The sequence below is a fragment of the Vidua chalybeata genome, chromosome 3, assembly GCF_026979565.1.
Source record: "Vidua chalybeata isolate OUT-0048 chromosome 3, bVidCha1 merged haplotype, whole genome shotgun sequence".
In the NCBI taxonomy this organism is placed as follows: Eukaryota; Metazoa; Chordata; class Aves; order Passeriformes; family Viduidae; genus Vidua; species Vidua chalybeata.
This window is the reverse complement of record NC_071532.1, coordinates 37908466-37932912: the sequence shown is the minus strand read 5'-3', so window position 1 is coordinate 37932912 and position 24447 is coordinate 37908466. Positions and strand designations below refer to the sequence as shown.

The 24447-nt window shown below is 44.4% G+C and overlaps 1 protein-coding gene across 4 annotated transcripts in view; it reads left to right on the top strand.

Annotated features, from left to right (window-relative positions):
• Window positions 1-22921, top strand: part of CCDC85A (coiled-coil domain containing 85A) — an 81877-nt gene extending 58956 nt beyond the window's left edge. The window contains exons 4-6 of one of the 4 annotated variants that reach the window (XM_053937754.1): window positions 5737-5813; window positions 15179-15298; window positions 20915-22921. In XM_053937754.1, coding sequence (XP_053793729.1) covers window positions 5737-5813; window positions 15179-15298; window positions 20915-21004 — 287 coding nt within the window. In that variant the 3' untranslated portion in view covers window positions 21005-22921. Of the gene's footprint in view, window positions 1-5736; window positions 5814-5992; window positions 6087-15178; window positions 15299-20914 lie in introns of those variants that run through there. The other 3 variants (XM_053937750.1, XM_053937751.1, XM_053937752.1) reach the window with 3 other exon arrangements.
• The last annotated feature ends 1526 nt before the right edge of the window (window positions 22922-24447 follow it).

Sequence of the window (24447 nt, the reverse complement as noted above, 5' to 3'; positions counted from 1 at the left end):
GCCCAGGAGAGTGCAGTGGCACAGGGACAAACCTGAATGTTGAGTAAATGGAACCAATAAAGATTTTACCCATCATAAACCACAACCAGTCAATAACAAAACAAGCTGACAGCCAGTGGGAAAGGCTTCAGCAACAGCATAATGGGTTTTATTTTCTCTGTTTCCATCAATACTGTACTAAATGCATTTAGCACAGGCTGAAAGGGAGCTAACAGAGTATCAAACAGGCCAGCAAGGAAAGCCTTGCTGTTGTCACCTCTCTAGCACCAAAAAACCCCAAACAAAGCAAGGTTAGTGTTTCAGAAGCCCATTAGTGTGACAGTGTTATCCAGCTGTTAGCAAGAGCATTGTCTCAGCTGACATCTGAGATAATTTTTAGGTGCTCCTGTAGTTGAATCCTTTATTCTCTATGCAAGATTTTTAAACCTTTTTTAAATTTTTTTTGAGCAAATTTTTTTCCAGATAAATTCAACTGGAAATTTTGTTGCACCTAAAAATAAATATGCAACAAAACCTCCAGCCTTAAACAGTAACGTTCTTAAATGGAAGCCAACATTACATTTCTAGTAAGTTGTGTCACAGGCAGCATTTGGGTTACCTGGGCATTCCTTGGTGACCTCGGGAAGAAGGAAAGCCTTGGGAGAGCTTCACCACATGTGTGTGCACAGTCAGCCCAGACGTGCTCACTAAACTGCCTGATCCACAGTGGCACCTAAATCCAGGCAAATGCAAACGCCTTGGAATCTGAGTCAGACCCCATCACTGAATTGGTAAAGGCATGGCAAAGGGTACCTTAAGATAAGGAGAGTATGCTTTCTTCTAATAAATAGTTAATCTGTGATTAAAAGCTGGTGCACCTGAGAAAACACACTATTTTTTGTGAAATCTGAATAAAATTCTCTGATTACAGAAATAAGGTAATTAGCACCTGTCTGTGTGTAATGTGTGCTGAAAAGGGAAAACATGGCACATGATGCCTGAGAAGTGTCAGGCTGCCACTGCATCCTGGATATTTGAAACCAGCATGTGCCAGCTTTTCCCTTTGCTATAATTCAGTTTTGACACACTTGGTGAACTAGCTCAGCTTAGTTAATGATATTTTTAATTACTGGGAGAAGTTAAGAATTGCTGGATCCATAATCACAAGGAATCTGAGCTTGGGGCTGGAGAATTTCAGACAACAGCAAGACTGAGAAATGCAAACCCTGTCTTAGTGCCATAGTGCTCGCTGTCCCAAAACTTCCTGGGAGTATGTGTCTTTGTCACAAATAGCTTCTACACATTCTGGTGAGCTTAATAAAATCCTGCCTTGGGCAGATGTCTTTCTTTCTACATGATAGCACTAATCCCAGCGTCGCTGCATTGCGGGGGAATTTGGCTGCACTCTAACAAGAAGTTCTCCAGCACTTCTTCAGTAAGGGATGTTATGTAAGATGTGCAGCCCTAATAGAAAACCACAGGAGACAGGGCTAAAAATGACCTTGGGAGGTTTTCTGATCCTGCCCTGGGGAGGTGGACACTGCCAGCGCCAGCTCTGAGTGCAAGGGGTGTAAATTGCTGAGAGTGTAAATCCAACAGTGCCATTTTAATTTTTTTATATCCAAACAAGGTAGCTGAAAGGGGATAGATTGCAGTGATAGCATGTCTCAGTCATGAATATTAATATTGAGGCAATTAAATCAGATGACTAGGAATTCTAGGACAGGGAGATGGTTTGCATGTCACTGAGTCTGTTCCCCAGTTAGCAGAGAAACCCTTTCCTAAATGTGTGGAGCTGCCAGGTAGTTACAGGAGGGTTTAGAGTACCCCTTGCACAACCTTGGTTTTCATTTCCCATTTATTGAAAGATTATTTAGTTGTCATTGCAGTGTGCTGGGTGTGGATTTGAATGACCAAAATCTGATTTGATGTGCAATTATTAAATACCTGCCAGCACAGTGTAGGAATCTCAAAGGTCTTTTCCATCCTAATGAATTCTGTGGCTGTGGAAGAGCAGCAAAACAAATGGAGTTTGTTGAAGTTGGATGTACCTCAACCAAACTCTTGTTGCCACACATCAAAGTATCCCTATACCCAATGTGCTGAATCCTTTGCCCAGGTAACTTTTTGGCAGTTCCCCTCATTTATACCTTCAGTGTTTATAAATGTGCCTTGGGATGTGGCTCCCAAGGATTCTGGAGACCTCCTTTAGGAACATGAATACCAAAGCAGGAAGTGCTGCTGGTAACAGAATCCAGGTGAATTTTGCATTATCACCAAATCATGTTTTTCCATTTTCTGGCCATGAGGATGTGAGGACTACCTCAGAGCAGCCTTCTGTCCAGCTCTTGGGTCTTCCATTCTGTCTTTCCCTGAAATACTCCTCTGTTGGATAAAATCCCTTCTACCTGCTGTACTGAGCTTGTTACTCCAGCTCCTATGATCAGCAGAAACGTAGGTTGAACCTCTGGGGTTTTGCCTTCTGTGGAGTTCTCATCCCTTTTCCAGGGGTCTAATAAGTGTATAGAGGATCTCAGACTTAAAGATGTTCTCAGTCCCACAGCTGCCTGTGAGTTGTAAGCCTCAAAACAAACAAACAAACAAAAACAAACACCCCCCCCAAAAAAAACCAACAAAACCTGAAACAAACCCAGAAAGCAGAAAGAAAAAGAAAAATATCAGAGTTTGGCATGACATCCTCACCCATTCTAAAACAGCTGAGGATAATCTGGTATAAAGAATATTATTAATTCCTTGCTGGTCTGAGGCCAGGCACAGTCATATAAAAATGGGTAAAGCCAATGCACAAATATGCCTTTGGCAGCAATGTAAGTGTCTGATAAAGTTTGACATAACCTCAAAATATCTCCTTGCTTCAAGAGTGTGGATCTCAAAAGAATAAGAGATCAGCTATGTAAATATTAATGTTCTCTTACAACATGTTAGAGTGACAGATGTGGAGAGAGGGTGAATTGTCGCTGAATTTCCCTAAGAGCAAGATATTTCTGTGTCTCTAATAGTTTAGAAAACAGTTTTATTTCAGCCCTAGAATGAAGCACCGCATGTTGATCATGTTCTCAATGATGTTAAGAGCACAGGAATCTCAAGGAGGGAAGCTCATTTGGTGGTAACCCATTCCTGAGAATGGGAATTTTCCCAAATTGTTACATCCTTAGCAATGCCTCACAAAGGAAGACGGGAAGGAGTGGAAATCTTGTAACCAAGGGGCCCACAGGGGTCAAATCTGGCAGTAATGGCATGAGCCAGTGGCTGTCCTGTTTGCACAGGTTGTTCCAGGGCAGAAGAGATGGATCATACAGGTCTTTTCATAAACTCTTTTATTGCAACTTTTGTTTGGTTGGGTTTTTTAAAAGTTTGTGGACAGTGTTTCATTCCATGTATTTTCAATTTCTCCATCTGCTATGTCCTTGACTGACTTTTTTTCTCTCATTTTTCCTCTAAGCTCATAACATCCCAGCATAAATATATTACCAGATCCTGAAATATATATGTGTCTATTCTATGTGTCAAGAAGACTCACATACATTAGGATTTGCTTGCTCAAGCTTTTGGTAGATGACCTAATTTTCCCTTTTAATCAGACTACAAGAGGAGATTTAAGTAACTGTTTCACACTTTGGAAGGGTTAAGAGGCACAGAGATTCCAGACTAAATCCTCAGCTGATAGGAGCTGACATCGGGAAATTGAAAACTGAGGCAGAGTTTTGTGATTTGAAGCAGCCGGGATCTCTGCTCTGGACTCCCAACAGATGAGTGAAAGAATAAAACTAATAAGAGGCAGATGTTGCCAAGAGGTGTGTGTTGTCTGAGGAGATAAGGAATGCTCCGCCAGGAAATCACAAAAGGCCTGGAGCTGAAGAGAATCCAGAGGGGAGCTCACATGGAGGGAATTGGTGGGCACAGCTGGGAAGTTGGACTCGAGCATGAAGTCCAAACCCACACTGACACATCAGTAAACTTGTAACCAAGGAATTTAGAGCTGGCCAGTGCCAGAGGGAGCTCCTGATCCAGCCTCTCTGACAGGATGGGTGCTCAGGAGCCATCTCACATAGAAAATAGCAGAGGGAGGGGTTGGGATGTGCTGGGGGCTGTTGCCTGTGCTAACAGCTGTGATGGTGAGGGAGCTCCCGCAGTTCTTCCCAGGAGTGCCTGTGCTGGGAAGGAGCTGATTTGGTGGGAGGATCCCTGTCATAGGAAGTTAATTGAATGAGCTGTTCATCTCCTAAGTGCTCATCTGAGCTGGGCTCAGCAGCTCTCCAGAGATGCACCCATCACCAACTATGAAAATCCTCACGCAGCAGAGCACGCAGAACCTCAGATTATCTCTTCCTCTTTTATTGCACAAGGCTATTTTTAATCCAGTGCCTGGCTGGGCATTAATAATCTTTGACAAATTACTGTTTGTTGTCTTCATGTTGTGTAAATTCCCATGTATATTTTAGCCTATTGCAGTCATGTAAGAGTAGTAAGTGACGCCTTATTTCCCTTATTTTATGGGCAGGCTGCAGTAGTGTTGAGCTATCAGAGGAAATTCATGCCCAAATTCATCTGCCAATTTAAACCAGGGAACAGCTGTGCTGTCAATGCAGCTTTGAAGGGCTGTATCAGCTGTCAGCACTGCCCCGATACCCATGGATTCCATACCGTCAATCATCAATTTTGCTAATTACATGGCAATGTGAGTAGAAATGTGTGATGGGAATTGACATCTCAGAGGAAGTTGAGTGGATCACTGAGTCAGGAGTCTGAGTACACACAGAATTCCACCTACATACAAAGAGGTGCAAGAGTCGCAGCAGTTTTTCTGCACCTTTTTTCTTACACTTGAGTGCTACATTCCTAGACATGTCTCTCTCTTAGATCCAGGACTTTGAGAGCAGCACTTCTAAGTGACCGAAGAAATGTCTGATGGTAAAGCTTGTGGGTGCTTTTAGTGCTGGATCAGGGATCTCTTCTTATGTCAAGTTGTCGGGAGCGGACTGGCAGTGACTCATATTCTTCACAATGAGCCAAAGGTTGCCCCTGTGGAGGTCAGTGAGTGCCTGGTTAGCAAAACAAGCAGGGTTTGCTCTTTGTGCAGTTCTGAGGGCAGAGCAGGGCAGTGGGAGCGTGTCCCTGGCATGTGGGGGAGAGGAGGACACGCCGAGAGCTTCACTGTGCCCCGGCTGGTCCTGCTGTCAACGAGCTGGGAACCTCCCTGGCCCTGGGGACACACAGCTGCTTCCCAGCCCAGCCCAGCCCCAGCTGTGGCAGCACGGCCTGGCAGGAGCTGGGGTGGAGCCCATGAGCTGCAGTGCTGCCTGGGGAGGCTGTGCGTGCCCCAGAGCCCCGGGACTGTGTGAGGGCTGCCTCTGACCCCGGCTGCCTGCACAGCACTGTCTGCTCTCCCTGGGCTCCGCAGTGCTGACCTGGTGGGATAATACATTATCCGTGTGGAGTGTTTCCAGGTGGGGATGGGTTGGAAGAACTCAATCCTGTGTTGTCTTTCTGTGAGATTGCTTGGGTCTGAGAAAGGACCACCTTAAGGTGCAGAATCACAAGCAACAAGGAATTGATCAGTTTCAGGATCAGTGTTGTTTGCTCTGCCCTGAGAGGAGCGGAGTGGGATGTTCCATGGATATTTGAGAGAGGTGGTCTGCTGTGAGTACAAGTGAGAATGTGGCACAGGCTCTGGCACTGGTAAACACAAGCAGATCTCTGTGGATAATACAAGTTTTTTTCTGTTTGATTTTTTAGAATCAACCTTGTCCTATGTTAGGCAGCTGGAGGCCAGAGTAAGACAGCTGGAGGAGGAAAATCGCATGCTGCCCCAGGTGGGTGCCAGCCCCGCAGGAGCGCCCGGGCTGCAGAGAGACCAGCAGCCCTTGTCCTTCCTGCATTTGAACACTCAGATAACCAAAGGCTCTCACATCTGTTTGCTCATTGTGCTGTGTTTGAGTAGGGGATTTGTTTAAGGCTGTGACAATGCTTTCATTATTTTTTTCCTTTGCAGGCTGTGATACCTTGTTAAGAAAAATTTCCTGGAAACTGCTACTTCTAATTAATTAATTAATTAATTAATGGGTTGGGAATCACAGTGAACGGACCCTTTGCATTCTGGTTTTATTCCAAGTGGTTCTTGTTAAAATATCAACTACTTTTTATAGTTAACCAAAATATTTTGCTCTAAAAGTACAAACATTATAAGTAATAATTGGATTATAGTATTTTTAATACTTTAAGGACATTAATGCAAGGCTGAAAATCAATTGAATAAATAAGCAAATATGATGTTAAAAGAACATGTTTACAAGAATGAAAAATTTAAAAGTCTGGTACAAATAAATCAAAGACACTTGTAATCTTCATATATACACATACCTACTAAAATGTATTTCTATTATATTTCATTAAATAATCCTTATAAAAACCTATCAGATCTTCAAATGAAGTTGCCTACTGGAAAAGAAAAGAAGTTGTATTTTGTTTAAATTAAACACTAGTCTTTGGTCTGACGAAGAAAAGTACATTTTGTTGGACTTAGTACCATTGTTTGACTGTAAAATCCAAGGTAACAGTAATGTAGTAAGAAGTAAAATCCGCTGGCTCAGATTTATTGCTCTTTTCCTAAAGCAGATTTTAAGTAAATTGTGGTGGCTTTTCCCCACACTTTTCATATGGCAGTTGGAAGGGCCTCTACAACTCTTTGCTTGGTGACCTTGGGCACTTTGCTTCTCTCTACCCTAAATTTTGGATCTGGAAGAGAAGGACAGCAAGAAATGTCTGCTCATTAACATGTAAACAATTTTTAGTAGGAAAGACAAAGGTTGATCCTCAGTGATAACAAATATTTTCTTTTCAATAATGGAGTTCAGGGGAAATGTTAACAAACCCACCCAAAAATTCTGTGTGGTTTGTCTTGGGTCCGGAACAACAGTGGGATGTAAATTGTGCATAACATTCTTCTTGGGCCAAATCTTTAGATGTGTCCATGTGTTTTATGTTTGATTTGTCTGGGTTTGAGGTGCTGAGGCAGAACCCACAAAAAGCATTCCCAAATCTTACGAAAGCCTGGAACACCCACCCTGTGTGCATTGGGTTCAGTGAAAATACCTTGACTGGGGTGCCAAACAAGAGAATAGTCCCTGTAAAAACGGCCTGGCACCTAAGCCTGTAGCTCTTGCAAAAACCATTGAAACAAAATATGCTGGGGGTTTTGAAGGGGAAGAGTGAGGTGAGGAAGCCTAGCAACTACTTTTTGTTTTCAAATAGCCAGGTCAGTTTGTCTTATGTGTGGTTCTGTTGGCACAAGGATCTGTGGTAGAGTTCTGAAAAATCTCCTCATATCTCTGGGTCCTTCATTGTAAGACTTAATGAGTGGCAAGAGTTCACATTTCCTGGCATATTTTACTCTTCCTCCTGGTTGAAGTCATGGCTTTGGGGAGAGGAAGGAAGTGTAAACACTGAGCTTATTTTAACTTTGCTCTCATCACCTCGGTGTTACAATTGCCTGAGTTAGTTTTGGGGGTTTGTTATTCCTCTGGGTCCCACCTAGAATGTGCTCACCTCAGTGGTGATCAGGCCCTGTCACAAAGACAAGGATGCAGGATGGAAATGCATGAACTCATTCCATTTAATGGGAGGAATGGGAGTTTGTTGGGCATGAAGCCAAGCCAAGTGCTTTTGACAAATAAACTGAAAATCTACAACAAGCTCTGCAACTGATGAAGGTTTTTGGCATGGCCCTTACTCAGTTACAATGTCCTGCCTTAAAATTTCAGGACTGCCTCTGTGAGCGATGCCTTTTGCTTTTTGGATAGTCACTCTCTGATGGGGTGCTGGAGCACTGGGAGGGTTTGGCAATTGCAGGATTGCACTTAGGAGGGAGGTGAGAACTCACAGTCATGAGTGTGACACCTCTGCTGAAGAGCCCTGGCCTTGTCCCAGGCTTTTTTCTCTCCTCCTGCCACGCTTTTCTTTTTTTCCCTCTCTGCTTTCAATATCCTTTCTTCTCCCCCTTTTCTGCTTATGTGTCACTCACGGAAATGCACTGACACATTTGTTGACACCTCTCCAGACAAATCATTCTGTTCCTCTGTCACTTAAATGTGGTTCTTTTCCAGTTTCTTTTCCTTTGCTTGTCTCCCTCCATATGTATTCGTTTTCTTTTCAAAACCCCACAGACCTCTTATGTAAAGGTTTTATTAATATTTAGTGGCAAGGCCATTTCCAAAGCAAATGGTTTTAAGTGCTGCCATCGCTGTTCAAATGGAACCTGAGTTTCAGCTCTCTCTGCTGTACCGAAGGGCTGCTTTGTCAGGGGAATTGCAGTACCACCACTGAGTCAATATTTTAGTTTGATCAGGTAATAGAAAAGGTATAAAATATCCACTTAAGCCTTTTAATGTCTCTTGCTGTGCTGCACAGTGGTTGAGAAGGTGGTTCAGAGCATAGGAGGGGGTTTCAAAATTACAAGGAGCCGTAGATTGCAGGTTTGGTGAGAGCTGTTCTTTTGCTGTTGTTCTGTTTTCCTTCTCTCCAATAACAAGATATGATCCAGACCCTTTCAGTTTCTGGTCACAAACAGGACTTCTGAATAAGAAAGTAGATACTTTCCAAGATTTATGGTATGCAGCTGGTTCTTCTGTTGGGAATGCTAGACTGTGCTGGCTGTGGTCAGGCCGAGGGGTGAGCAGCTTGCACCGGTGCTCCTCCAACACTCCTGTGGGCAAGGCTGTGTGACAGCAAGGCCTGGGCGCTGCAGGGCTTGAGCAAGAACGTTTCTGGTTTGCTGGATGGAGTTCAGGCCAGAGTAGCTCCCCATGGGGCTGAGGCAGGAGCAGCACATGAGCTCTGGCAGTGCCTTCTGCTGACTCAAAGCACACATGGAACTTCAGCACCACTGGGGATCGGGCTGTGCAGCTGACATTGAAAAGGGAAAATGCAGCATCAGCAGTGCTCTAACCACCTGCAGCGTGTTGACCCTGGCTGGAGGCCAGGTACCCCCCAAAGCTGCTCCATCACTCCCTTCCTCAGCTGGTCAGGGGAGAAAAACACAGCAGAAGGCTCACAGGTTGAGATAAGGACAGGGACTGATCATTCCCCAGTTACTGTCATGGGCAGCACAGACTTGGCCTGGAGAAATTAGTTTAATTCATTACCACTCTAATTAGAGTAGGATAATGAGAAATAGAAACGAAATCTTAAAACACCTTCCCCTCACCTCTCCCTACTTCCCTGGCTCAGCTTTACTCCTGATTTTCTCTATCTCCTCCCCATCAGCAGTGCAGGGTGGATAGAGCATTTTTTCTTCCTTCTTAAATATGTATCTCTTGTGCCCTGAGCTGCAGGGCTCAGAACTGGGAAGCCATCCCTAAAGCCTTCCCGTTGCTAAACCCCTAAATCTTCCCCTACCACTCAAATCTTGTCACACTGGTCCACTACACCAGGACATAACACCTATGCATTTGTAATGAAGATGCTCAGAGCTAATAAAATATGTAGGATCAAAGAATGGATTTGGATCCCAGTTGCAGCTCCCTGGGCTGTGACAGCCCTGTTATGTCAGTGAGGAAAGAGGAGTGTCCTCCCAGACTTGCTGTGGTGCATAACTGCTCTCTGTGCCTTTTGCTGGGGGAAGCCAGAGCAGGATCTGGCATCCACTCATCAATTAGCTGAAGATATCCCTGAGTTTTTGTAGGGGTGATATTTCAGGGCTGATCAGCTGAGCTGAAATGCTCTGGGAATGTCGACATCTGTCATATAATGACAGTGAATGCATTTGCAAAAGACAAACTTTGCAAGTCACCCAATTTAAATTGCTTCAGTTCTTATTTGTTTCATGGGAGGAGGAGGAGACTTTTCCCCTTCCAGCTCTTTGTCCTTGTAATTCAGCTTTCCCTTTCAGTAAAGGGGAGAGAAAACATTGCCAGGATGCTGCAGACAAAGTGCCAGTGGTGCTGGAGTTGGGATGCAAGGAGTGAGCTCCTGGCTCCCACAGCACAGGACCAGGAGGCAGTTCTGGTGCTGGGCTCAACTCAAGCCCTTCTGCTCCCTCTCACCTGGGCTCTGCTGCCTCTGTTTCCTCATTCTTGCCTTTCCAAGGCTTTTGGTCCTTTTCCATCTCTTTTTGCTCTATTTATTTCACTTGCACTGTTGCTTCAGGCCCTTTTTTGAGGGGTTTGCATCCTCGTTAGTCCATTCCAGTCCTGGTATGTTAAACTGGAAAATGGCAGGTGTGACTCTTAGGCACACATTAGTTTATTTTTAAACTCTTCCAACATTTCCATTTCCTTCTTTCTTTGCCTTTCCATGTCAAACCACGACAACATTTTATTTCAACCCATTTCCAAATCTTTCAGAAACCTTTCGTTGAGGTCTGTGTTTTTTATTTTCCCTTTTCATGACATTTTTAAATTATAAATCTAATTAGAGATGGGAACTGTTTGGTTAGAGTTTTTTTCCTAAAATCTGTGGCACTCACAGTCCCATAGTGTTTGTCTCCTGCCTTCCTTAGCATGTAGAATAGGGAATCCTTCAACCAAACTGTAATTAAAAGCCATTGAACAAACTGATGTTTCCTAATCATGTTGTCAAATATTTGCTGGAAGAAAGTGAATCAAGAGCATCCACCCACCCAGTTCCTTCATGTGCTCCCATCCCCAGTGTAAATTAATAGGCCATTAGTAAAGGGCTCCAGTTCCCAGCAGCTGAGGTTCTGGGCAGAGCCTTTATCTCAGGGTGTCCATTGTGCTTGACAGGGGAGGGCTGGGAAGATGTGCTCATGAGCGTCAACTTACCAAGACACAAATTCAAGAAAAACTTGGTGTACAGAGAGTTGCAGCTCTCAGAGGACAGATACTGCTTTTTTCCAGTTATTACTCAAAAAGTCTGGAATTACTTTGTCCTCAGGATTTTTTAGTAGACTCTGTAGAATCTTCTGGATTTTACATGTGTGGCCTCCAAGGTTTGGAACTGCCACAGCGCAGAACATTTTTCTCTCACCTGTTCATTATCAAAACAGGTTTCTGAAGGGCCTGCTGGAAATGGCTGTTTCTGAGGGGGTGCCAGCAATGGTTTTGGCCACTCAAAAATCTGAGTGTGCCTCCAACCCACTGTGAGAGTGTGTGGATTTTGGCAGCAGGTTTCTGCTGAGGTCTTTGAGGACAGGTGAAAAACTGCAGCGTTTGAAGATTATGTATTTTAATTGACAGGAATGTTCCCTAAAAAATGTCACTGTTTTCTTTAGTGGGTTATTAATCCAGCAGAGCAACATGCTGCAGTTATTGCTTTCTGGTTTTCCTTTCTCCTTCCTGTTTGAAACATGCTGACAAACACGGTCTGTGTTTGTTTTGAGCTGTACAGGGAAATTGAGGCCTGGGGAAATCAGGAAAAAAAGCTTTGAAAATCAGGTAGTGATTGAACTGGTGTGGCAACTACCCAGCAGGAAGGATCTGCTTCCCAGTAAACCACTTGCCTCTGGGATAAGAGGCTGCTGCACAATGAGGTAGGGCTTGGATGGTGAGTGAACAGAGCAGTGCCCAGCAGGCAGGAAAATCCTGGTCTCTTGGAAGCTTTGATGATGTGACTGTGAGTGTCCTTGGGGCAGCCATGGACTGCTTTTCCCTTCCTGGCTCTCCCCGTGTGCCAGGCACCTCTGGAGGGGCTGGCACATGGACTTCTATGGACTGAGCTGGACACTGGGCTGGGCACTACAGTGGCTTCCATTCATGACTGTCCTTTTCAACAATACATATTGAAAAAGTGAAGCTTTCTACTGACTTAAGTAGAAAAGCTCGTGATTAATTCTCTCCATCACAAAATGCCCTGTTTTACACAGGGGTATTTATTCTGACCCTGACCAGGGTACAGTGCAGGGTTTGCCTCTGGCGCTGTAAGAAAATGGCCTGAGTAGTAACATTTTGCAGTTAGTGTGAGTGAAATGCTAAATTGCCATTCATCTGGGCTTTTTGTTAGGTGATATTGCAGGGCTGAGTCAGATTTCCTGTTCTTTCTATTCACTAGAGTCACGTTTTTGGCATTAGGTATTTTGTAGATTTACATCTAACAGCAAATGGATCTGTGCATTCAGGGATTCTGGTCCTTGTGGGAAGCCATACACGGGACACAGTGTGGGTTTTACCTGCTCTCTGCAGTGGGATGACCTGCACACAGATCCTTGTAGGCTCAGGAGAGGCCATGTGCATGCACACTGCTCTACTTGGGCACAACGGCTGGCCAGGGTCAGTAGGGAAGGGTGGTTGTGTGAGATGAGCAAAAAAGTAAATTATTTCTCAGGTGCTGATGTTATAGAGCTGTTTGTTCACAATTACTCCATAATTTTAAAGTTTCTAGAGTTTTCAGCACTACAGAGCTATGGCTTCATCCCTCCTGTCCGATTTGGATCCACTTTCACAGTTTGTCACTGGATAAGAAATGAAAAGATCTGTCACAGGGAATATGCTTCCAGTGGCTAGATGCAGGTGCTATGTGGAGCTAGGGAGGAGGAAAAAGGGAGCAGATTTCTCTTCCCATCCTCGAGGTCCTACTCAGGATCCAGTTGTACTCAGGGCTGGGCAGTGACAGGAGCCTCAGTGCAAGGACACCAAGGGCAGTTTTTGGTGGAAGGTGAAATGTATCCCTGCTCTCTCTGGGAAACAGCAGCTGTGCCAGAGGCTCTGCAGACCTCAGTTCCTTGTCCCCCAAGGCCCCATGCTTTGGCAAAGTGGCTTTTCCTTCTGCTTTGCTTCCCTGCCTCAGGAACTCCAAACAGCAGTGCTGGAGTGTCTCCAGCTCACAGGGCCCATGCTCAGGCTGGGCATCCCCATCATCCCCTGGAATAAGCTTCCTCCAAGGGAGGCAGAAGCTTTACTGCCTCAGTGGACTGGCCTCACCTGGCATGAGAAATCCCTGAGCTGGGGAGGGGCCTTCAGGGCTGCAAAATCTGCCTTAATTTTTAAAGAAAACTTAATGTCTCTTATCAAGGACAGGGGAAGGAAGGAGAAGGATGTCCACAGGGGAAGTACTAATTTTCAGTCTCATACCAACATGTGCTGGCTGCTTGAAGCATTGTGCTCATTCTCATGAAAGGAGACAAAAATGTGCTACATCTGGCAGGGAAGAGGCTGTGGAACACAACTGCCTGGAGGAAGGCTTGAACTGTGAGAGCAGCATCACTTGCAGGAGGTTTGGATTTTATTGTGTTCAGGGGGCTTTACATGTGTAGTCTGTACTCATTTTCTCTGCATTTTAATGGCAATATTTCTATTTTCTATTCAAAACTGACCAAAATCTTTTCTGCCTCTGGAGTTACAAAAGAAACAGAATACTTTAACTGGTAAAAGCTCCAAAGCTGACAGACTGAATTTATCCTAACCCAGACTTGTTACAATCTGCTTTATTACCCCTTTTACTTCAACTTTCATTTCCTTTCTCAAAGTACAGCATTAAGTCTGGCCAGTCACTAACAGATCTATAAATCCTTCCCAAAGCAAAGTAAGTCCTAAAACCCCTCCATACGTCACAGCAAACTGCTCCTGCTCCTTGCTGGGGAGGATTGCAGGATGCTGCCCTGCACAGCCCCGAGTGTGTGCTGCTGTTGTCAGCCTGGTTATGAGATCCATTAGTGCCCACTCTAATGGATTACATGGATCCAGTGCTTGGCAGGAGGACAAGTTTGTCTATGAAATGAGGTTTCAGATTCAGGCTTAATGTACCTTTTCTATAGGTTTAGCATATGCAGCGTTCTTGGGTTTGGTGCTTTTTAACATATTTAATTTTTTTTAGGGTTTTTTAAAAATATGTGAGGTCCAGTCCAGATGACTGTGGGAGTCGAGTTGATGTGTTGGGTGGCTGGGAGGGTTCTCTCTGCCCCTTGGCCATTCTCTATAGCCTGCACTATTGCTTACAGTGGCCTTAGCATATCCCAAGAGCATTAGGAACTTGCTTTGGACTGGGTTACTTTCCAATGAATTTTCAGGCAGGCTGAATCTGTGAAGTTCAGCCTCGTGTCTTCGCTCTGTGCCCTTTTTCTCCCACACCCACCTTCATATTTTCCTATTGTTTAGATTAGAGACGCCCCCAAAAGCTCTGCCCTGTGATATGTGCTTGCTCAGCAGGCCAAATGACTGCACATGGAGCACCGATCCTCATCAGAGGCTCTTTGCACTGTCATTATTTTTCCTTCAGAAATGCATTTCCCACACATTCCAGCAGGAATTACTGCTACATTATTTCTTAGTGTTTCCTATGGTGTTTGTTACTCTTTAAGGGAGGAAATTTTCATCCCTCGGTCTTTGAACCGTTTGCTTCTTTGTATTTCTCAATTTTTTTTTTTTTTTTACCCAAAGTTCTACATGAGGAATGAAAGGGAAGAGCAGGGCGGGTTGGGAGCAGCTCGGGAGTGGGGCTGGGGTGGTCCCTGCAGCTGCAGCACTCACATTGCTGCCCATGGATGCAGCAGGGGTATTTTTAGCACTCCTCCAGAGCTGCCTGCTTGCTCAGGTTACCTCACTCCAGGAGATGCTTTACATCCTGCAAAGTTGGAGGTGACTGGGCTGGAAGAGTTTAGGTAGCTTGCATTTTTTTAGCAGTGTCCTGAAGAGCCCTTCCAGGTGTCCACTGGGAGGACAAAGCCCCTGAGGTTGTCACTGCTGGGGACAAGTTGACATCTCTCAGGCCAAGGGGGCCATGCCCTTGCTCGGAGGAGCTGGAGGCAGGGAAGGAGGGAGCTGGCAGCCTGGAGCTCCTGACTCCTTCCCTGGTCGGCTGCCGCTCAGCTTGTGTCACAAACCTCGCAGCAACGTTCAAAAATATGAGTTCTGCTGAAGGAACAACCTCCAGAATTACAGAGATAAAATTAGACCTTCTAAAAACCTTACACTGAGGTTGAAATTATCTAGCTAAACTTTGTAGCACTTCTGGGAGGGGATGTACACACATAAGAAATTTTGTTACTATATCCTGATTTTTCCAGGGAGACGCCCTTGAGGGCCAGAGCGTTTGGGTGACACTAAGTAGTGCCACCCACTCTGCCTCAAGTGACCCTTGGTTACTGTGGCACGGAAAGAGGGGGGTTTTGGAGTAACACACACTTTCAGTGCTTCTCAGCCTTTTGCAAAAGAGCAATAAATAACTGACATCTGTTTTAATCAGTGACCAAGGGTTTTGTGTATTAAATAGTGTTTAATTTTTTGCGAAGGATGCCATTAGGATGCCAGGAGGGGCGGAGGGGAGTCACTGCTCTGCAAACGAGCCAGCCAACGTCAGTGGACATGGCTCAGCCTCTCAGCAGTCTGACTCAGTGGTAAATGCTCTGAAGGTAACGCTGCTCCTCTGGTACAGTCCATAAAAAACGTCCTGTCTGTCCCTCAACATGTGTGTATTGTCCTGGCAACATCCCTGTGGGCACCACCGGGATGTTACTGTCATGAGTGGGGTTGTTTTGTTTGTCACTCATTGCATCTGTGGACTGTGTGTTTCCTGAAGGGTTCAGCCCTCTCAGCCATGTTGATTCCAGCTGTAGCTGCTCGCCATGTTACATTTGTAGTTTTTCTTTGAGGCTGGAAGTGGTGTTTTGCTGAATAAGGAAGTCTTTCATTGAGTATGCATGTTTGTGCTCCAGTGGACTACAAGGTATTCCTGTAACCTGTGCTGAGAGAAAGATTTTAATGCAGAGATAAAGTCAAGGCACACAGTATATTTGTGTTAAAAATAGCCAAGACTGCAATCCCAAGGTCAGTGTTGAAACTCCCTTGGGAACAGATGTGTTTTACCCTGAAGTGAGAGCTGGATTGCAAAGGCCTGTGTGACATCGATACACAGCAGTTGACACCAGTAATCAGAGGGGTAAAGTTTCAAGTTCCCCCTTCTGTCAGCAGTAAAATTGTTGCAATCAAAGAAACTTAGAAAGTGTTAAAGATTCCAAGGTTTATGCGGTGACCTGAGACAACAAGTGGCTGAGTTCACTATCCCACTGCAGCACAGGCACCAGTGGTGTCCGTGCTTTTCTGGAGGGGAATAAAACTGAGGGAGAGCTGAGCAGAGTGAGGGCTGTGTATTCCTCTCTCCCAGTGCTGTCTCAGTTGTGGTTGTTTGGGACTTTGGGCATCTCTTCTCTCCTGTGCTTCACGCATTTCTAACCTGCTTTAGGTTAATTGGGTGTTATTCCTCACCTGTACAGGTGTTGGAGGGACATACTTGGAGGGGGACGTTTGCCCTCTTTCTGGAAGGGACTTCTGCAGACATTTGCTCTGGTTTTGAGTTCAGCAAACAGCAGTGCTGTTGACTTACCTGGACATCCGAGCATCGAGTTCCTGCACAGGACGATTGTGCCCCTCAGGCCGGGTGACATTGGTTTCTCCTTGGTGGAGCCTGAGGAAATGGGTTTATGCAAGTGAACCAAGCACAACTTAGAGCAATCAGATCCCTTCCTGTAACACAACCCCTGGGCACAGCAGTGTTTCCTTGCAGCCAACTCACCTGTTTTCCTGGCATCCAGAGGGGAGAGGCAGGGGAGAGTGCCCCAGCCCCTCTCCTGGTACCCTCACTGGCATGTCCCCTCTGCGGTGGCCTCCCCAGACACGTCCCTGCCAGCAGCACTCTGCCCAGGAATGCACCGTTCTCACCCTTGTACAACATTCCCAGCTCCAAGGAATGCCTGGTTCAGAGTGCTCCAGGTCCTCTCTGCACCTTCCATATATTTCACCTGCTGTTGCCTAGAAAATAAAGGTATGCTGGGTAATTTTGTCAAGAGATCATGTGTCATTATGGAAAAAAGCCTTTTGTAGTTCTCTTAAAATCTCCCTTGGCAAAGGCTCTTCCCTGAAGAGAGCATTTAACAAGGTGCTTTTGACAACCTGTAATAACAGCTAGTCTGTGTAAGTGAAATATTGGAACAACAGCTGATGCTTTGCTTGCTGAAATGGATTGTTAAGAAATACACAGAGTTTAGTTCAATATGATGTGAAAGCTGAGCTTTAAGTTCAGTAGGAGGTACTGCAGCAATTGAAATAAATGAAGTGTTGTATCCAAATGGAGAGTGAGCAGTCAGCTCACAGACTGCCTGACTTCCCCATCCCCAGTCAGGGAGCAGATTCTGCTGTTTCCCAGGGTGGACACATGGGTTTGGTCTTGCCTTTCTGGGGAATGCACACTCTGCAGAATCAGGTGCAGGAGGAAGAACCAGCCAGCATCAGGAGCCTGCTTTTCTGTACTAATTTGGCAACTTGGAATTCCTGCAATAAAGAAATAGTCTCTGTTATAAAACCTCATTGTTAGTGCAACCACTTGTGCACAGCAAGAAACCTGAAGAGCAGGAATGTGTTTTAAAGGGACATTTCCATTAGAAAATAGAGGAGGGAGTTGTTAAAATACTGCTGTTGTCTTCCTGGCTTTGAAAAAATGAAAAAATATTTAAACAATTGCCTGGACTCTCCTTCTGGTGGAAGAAGTGGGGAACAAGAGCAGAGCTTTGGCATGCAGCTGGTTGGCTAAGGCTCTTCCATGACCTACTCTGCCAGGCAGGATGGTTGGAAGAAGAAGTTGCCACGTGTGTGTCCCCATGCCTAGGCCACTTGTATCTGACCAAACTGCTTGTGGTGCTCCACACAGATTTGCTTTGCACTGAGACAGCTGGAAAAATTTGCAGGGTAAGTTTAAGGTGTTTAATTTTATATTCCATATTGAGCCTGGAAACACCTGAAGATGCAGAGTAATCTTGGTTTAAATGCTGACAGTACGCCCTTGAAGATTTTGTATGGAAATTAAGTCAATTACTGTTTCTGTAATGCAATTACTGTTTCATTAGAAACACTGTAATGTTAACATATGGGTTAGTATTGATCAGAAAAATCTATGTGTACAATACAGCTGGGATAAAGTACAGTATGACTCAGCTGACCTGAATTTATCCTTCATAAGAATAAAACTTAGCAAGTGTGATGAAGCCTGACAGCCTCAGTTTCCCCACCTGAACAATGGCCCTTTTGTATTTTTCTGCCTATGATATTCCTTCACAATTTACGGATAAAACCCCAGTTTGTAAGTTATACATATTTAATAGTAATCCATAAAAATTCTTGTGATGTAAGTAATGCCACTTCCAAAATGCTCAATTTGACCTTATCACTTCCTTTGTGTAAATCTCAAATATATACTTGTATCCCACCTTGTTCCTTTGTTCCCCAGCCATTCAAAGCTCTGCTGCTGGCATTGAAATGCTCCCTTTTCCTCTGACTTTTATAATCTGTGCCTGATTTGACTACTGATATATTATTATACTTTTTAAATAGTTGGTTATTTTCTTTCTGGTTTTGTCTTCTCTTACACCCACCCAGTTCATGTTAAAAGCACAGGGGATTTGTGATGAACTGATTATGTTTCTTTTCTTGTGCATTCTCCTTGCAGTTCCTGCCAGGCTGTAACTCAGTGTTTAGCTGCAGCCTGATGCACTGTGGGTGTTTCACAGGAAACATTTGCCATGGCATCATTTTGCCTGTGAAAACAGTGGAACGATGACAAGTTTCACTTTGAGCTCCAGAATTTTGAAGCGTGGTGTTGACTGACACCAAAATGCAATCTGGTACCAAAATATTGCAAAATGCAAATATGGATGTGTAATTCATGCTGTAGGAATTTTGTGGTGGTATATGATCGTGCTGGTATTTTATTACTATAATGGAGGTGGGAATTCTCTCCTCAGGATGTGCATATAGAACTGGTGCCTCCTCATCAACAATGTATTTGGGAATGGTTTTGCTTTGCATTTATAAGCTTATAGTGCCTTTTGAGAATGTAGCCGCATGAGGCAGCAGGTTTAGAGGTAGTTCATGGTGTATTAGAAAGCATGGGGGTAATTCCAAAGCATAGGAATGTCTGGAGGGGTGTTATTCATGATTTTTCTCAGGTTACTGGGAACTTTTGTTTGCAATTCACTTGGGAAGGGAGGCCAAGGGAAGATGGGATACACCAGTTGGGATTAGGGATGTAGCTGGGCAGGAGAGCTCAGGGAGCTGAGAATTCCAGGGGTATTTCCTGCTGCTCATGGAGTTCCACAGGGCTGGAATGCTGCTGCAACCAGCAGATGTAATGGGTCACACCTGCAGTTGGATGCAGGTTCCTGCCTGGCTTCCAGGGACATTCCTGCATCCTGGCACTTTGCTGTGTTGGTAGTAAGCTAAAAAGCAATCTCCATGGCTGCATTGTAAGCCTCACAGCTGTCCTTTAGCTGAGGTTTCTGCTGAAATTTGGAATTATTTTGAGTGACATTTTTACCCCAACTCATCACTTGTGCTTAGGACATGGGCTCTCTTTTATGGGTTTGTCCCTTCCTAGCATTCAGAGGTCATTCATTCAGTTGGGATAAGGGACTTTGGGAAGAGTCACCCCCTGGTTTATTACCGTGTCAACATTAGCTGCATGGTAAATATTGTCTTAATATTTATTGAGAAGAAAAATTGTTGAAAGTCATGGGTAGGTGCAATGTGCCTTCTCAAAAAAGCTGTCCAGGAGATCTTCCACTTTGAAAGTATTAAGTTAGGAAAATCAGGAACCAGAGGTTGGAAAGAATAGTCAGATCCAGCCTGGCTGTGCCACAGACACCCAGTGTGGGAGGTGTCACTGGACCTCCATTTTTCATGCTCTCACCACTGCAGTATCTGACTGCACAGCAAACACACACGTTTTTTATGATGGTGACTTGGGATTCCTGGCTGCAAGATTTTGGTCATATGGCAAGTTTGCAGGGTTTGGGTCATGCTCACCCATTGGAATTAAAGACAGTTCCCCTTAAAGACTTGACTTTGTTTGGCCCTGTGCTTTAGCACTGTAGCCATGTTGCTTCTAGTCTAAAGTGTTTCTGGTTTTCATGCTTAAGCTCATGTTTTCTTCAGCAAAGGCTCTGAGAAAGTGGGTTATTTTCCCATCTCTTGCACAGAATCACAGTAGGACCTTGGGTTTGTTCTGCCTTTGCTCATCAGCTACAGGAACTACCTTTTCAGGATGTCAACTTGCCAGGATCCAGCTCCTTTGTTTTTATTCAGTGCCAGCTAATGCAGAGTCTGTACACTGCTGGACTTTAGGCACTGGTAAAATACAAATAATGAATGATGACAATGGAAAACGGCTTTTAACTTCCTTGACAGTCATATTGCTGTTTTGCTGGAGATTAGTGGGTGATTTAGTAGCAGTTACAAAAATAATCTGAAATTGTGATGCAATTGGTAGGAATCACCATTCTTGTCTCTAGTGGTCCTGGGAGGCCTGGGGACATGACACAAGCTACTATTATTGTGCTCCTATTCCATCAACATTTCTATAAATCATTATTAAATACTTCCCTGAGTGTTGGGGGGTATCACTTCTCTGCCTTTTAATTCCAGTTTTGTAACATGGGTGTTAAGCAAAGTGTAGCACAGTGAGTGCAGGCACAATTCCTCTGACCTCAAGGAAGAATTAGTGGAGTAAACACTTCTAATGCTTTGCTTGATTTTAAGAGAACAAGTAAACCCTTTGCAATAGAGAACTGCTGTATGGGTTTTAAACTGGAGATGTTTAGACACCTCTGGATACGTCTTTGTGCTTCTGAATCACATTCTGCAAGAGATGTAGTTGGGGAACTAGTTGGACAGAGTTTCTGTTGAGGTCTGCAAATACCCTCGGTCATGTGTGTGGAGCGTAAAATGTCCCAGTGATGCACGTGCCAGTTCATGTGTCCTTGTTTTTAATAATTTTTACCTGGCAACATGTGCTTTCTCTGTTCAGAAGGAATGTTGTATCCCTTGAGCGACAGTCTCTGCTCCTGCTGTGTGTCTCTGCCCTATCCTAGCTGTGCTGCATGGTGTGTGGGCCGAGCTGTGGCATTCCAGATGCATGTCCATAGGAACACCAGTGCTCCTTAACTGGGAATAATGAGCTGTCTTTCCATCCCTCCCTCTAGGTTGTGTGGAGGAAACTTGGAGATGCTGCAGGGTCGTGCCCTGGAATTAGACAACACTTGTCAGGAAATCAGTACAAAGGACCCATGTAAGAGGCCCTGAGCACATCCTCTCTCCGAAGAGCACTGTCTGAACTTCCCAGGAGAGGGGAAGCACCGCCTGTGTCTGCCACAATTCCCAGCTGACAACGGGGGTCTGCACTGCAAGAGACTGCTGGAAAGGGGGGACATTCTGAACAGGGGTCCGGCGGGGAGCCGTGTGGCAGTGTCCCCCAATCCTGCTGTTCCAATATCCCAGCTAATGAAGCTCTGCGCCCTCACTGCAACACTCCACCCTTAGAAGCACTGAGGTATTGCCATCCTAACCAAAAGATATTTGGGATTCTGCAGGCATTACGCGAAATAAGTTTTATTTTGGTTAATTACAGTGAATCTCTGATAGGTCTGAATGAATTTTCCAATGGATTTGAGAGAGGGTTTTCAGCAGACTGGAGAGACACTGATAAACTGTGCCTTTGGTCTCTGCAGGTTTGAGAAAGTCGCTTCTTAGTAACTCACACTTCTGTAACTCACACAGTCTGTAAAGGATCCGTTAATGGTGCTTAGGCAATTTCCAGGTGATTTTTTTTGCTTTGGTAGAATACCTGCCTTTGGAGGTGCTAAAAGACCATAAAGTCCTAACCAGCCAGTAGTGTAGCATAACTACAGTATTTGTAGTGATCCACAATTTCTTTCTAAATGAAAGTCAAGATAGCTTTCTTTTTGATTCACTTTGATGCACATCTTCTGAAGAGGTATAAGGTGTTTAATGAACAGCCCTCTAATTAACAGAATACTTAGACATCATTATTACAGGTCTCAAGTCAGGATTTCCATTAGAATTTATTTTGGACATTATATTCCAATTGTCAGGATGCTAATTTCTACTGTTTAATTTAGAGACATGCTGGTTTGTTTAACAAGAGCCTACAAGGATCTAAAAGATTGCCCTGCATTATAAAAAAAGCTTTTCTTGCCACTGTAGCGTTATTTCAAAGAAAAAGGTTTTATTATCCTCAGAGCATGTCTTTCATTTTTATGAGGCAGAAAGCTCTTGTTCAAATTGCCTGAGATTTGACCAGACGGCGCCCTAGATGTGCTTAGTTTATTTTTATCTCTGTGTATGATCCTAGTTGTGTGTATTGAATTACAACAATAGATATTTTGTGTATATCTTAAAGCAATGATAGTTTCATGTATGAATGTGCAACAGGCTTGTGACTGAATGCTGTTGCTTAACTTTTTACCATAGCTAAGTATCAAAAACACAAATAAAAATTAATTAAAAAAAAATAGGAATGCAACAATTCCTGGGTTTCTGGTTTGTTCTTGGTTACTAAGATTTGAGCCAAAGTCAGAACCTCTGTTTTTCTGAGCTTGGACTGTATCTGTGGGCTATTTGCAGTGAAATGTAGCTCTGTTGCTGTACAATCTTTTGTTATATAGGAGTATGATGTAAATCTGCTATCTGTCTTCAGAAAAAGTATATTAATTTGCAGCAGTAATTCTGTTGGTTTCTGTTGTTATTTTCACTTGGTACCATTCAATGTAAGACCTCTGATCCAGCATTGCTTTCTTGGGAAAACTCCCGTTCACTGCTTCTCCTTGAGTTGGAAATGCAGAATCCAGTATTCTGTTTTGAACCATTGCCCTCCTGCATGGTTTCTGATATAACCCCCAGCCCAGACAGCTATCCGTTCTCTTCCTAGGTTATTTTCTCCCCTATATTGTTTGCAGAGTTCAATTTCAATTGTTGTATTCCTATCTCTCTGTATGTATGAAGAGCTGTAACACCTGTACTTGTGCCTGCACTCTGGATGTGCAGGGGCCAAGTGAGGGACACTGGTCTTTTGACACTACACTTGTGTAAATTTTGATACTGTATTAAAACTATATTTTTACAGTTCTGCATATGATGGGGTATCAAGTACTGTGTTCATCTTAGCAACAGTAATAAATTATAGAATCCCACCCTTGTTTGCTCTCCTTTACTCACTGAAGCTCTGAGCTGCTTGGGCTTACAGGCAGGAGCCATTGACAACATTTCCTGCTTGGTGGAGAAATTAGCAGCACGCTGTGTGTTTTTCTTCATTTTCTTGCCAGGTGTCTTTAAAAAATCCCAGCAATGTGAAGTTGCTTCTCTATTTTCTGCTAAACAAGGAATAGCTGTGGGTAATTGTGCAGGGGGGTTGTGACCAGGTGCAACTCATTCAGTCCTCAGCTGTGCTGTGTTTGCAGCCCCAGGAGAGCTGTGCTGGTTCTTTCTTCCTGCCCCCCTCACAGAGTAGTCCTGAGGTGTGGACAGGAGAATGTGGAGTTCCTGGAGTCTTCTTGTTCAGGTAAGGGGTGCTGGTGGGGCTGGCAGTGTTCTATAGTGTGTTGGTGGCCTTGTGTGTCACCACATGCCTGTCCCAGGATGAGCTTGTGTGGGCCAGGGGAAAAAGCTGACTCTTACTGCAGAGCAGAGAACTTTCACTGAATTTTCTGGAGAAAAGAGATACTTAGTACAATCAATATCTTTAAGCTAATAAATTCCATGGGACCTCCTTAAAATGCACCTTCCTAAGAGAAGAAAGTGGGCAGTGTATGGAGAAGGAGGTCAGTGCTCTTGGGAGAGTCTGTAGCCTGCTGAAATGCCTCTGTGCTAATGAATAAAAATTGCTGTAGTACTTGGTGACCTTTAGCTCCTCTGTCTTGCTCCCTGACCCTGTGGTTAAGCCTTTTTCAGTGAAATGCAACTGTGCCGAGCCTCGTGGACTGCGCAGTTGTTTTTAGCAGAATTCTGCTTTGGTTGAAGATTTGCACATGTTGTTACAGGGCCTTTCCCAGGATCTGAGCTGAGCCTGAATGAACTATAAATTCATTGTGCGAGTGAATTTTAAATAGCACTTGTGTAGTGGATGTATGGAGTGGATTTTACCTTCTGTACTGCAGGAAAGCTGCTTTTGCTGAAGGGTTAGAAGGTAAAGAATGGCACTTTGTTTTCAGCAAGTGACTGGTTTCAGTAGAGTTTGTTCCCCAAAGGCTGCAGTTGATGGACATGTTTATGAATGTGGCATGGAGCCAGAGTGCCCTTTATAATGTTTTGAGCAGAGCTAGCCCAAACAGCCTATGTGGCCTGGGGACAACGCCTGGCCCAGCGCTCTTTTGTGCTACCCAAACCTCTCAAACACCAAATGCCCCCCAGGCTCTCTGTGTTGCCTTCCCAGCAAATACCAGCCATGCCAGGGCACTGGTTTGATAATTCCCCAAATGTTTTTGAAGTAAGTCCTAGGGTGGTGTGAATTCTTTATACTGATCTCACAACTTTGATACAGAAGAAAAAATGGCTCAGGCATTCCAACCCCCCCCCCCCCCCCCCCAACTTTTAAGTGGAAAAAGTCTTGATGAGACTGTCCTTTATTTTGAGCAGAATGGGTTAGCAAATGCAGCTGCTGGGTATAGAATGAAAGAGATTTTGGCAATCTCCACACTTGTGTTTTCCAGACTCAGGTGAA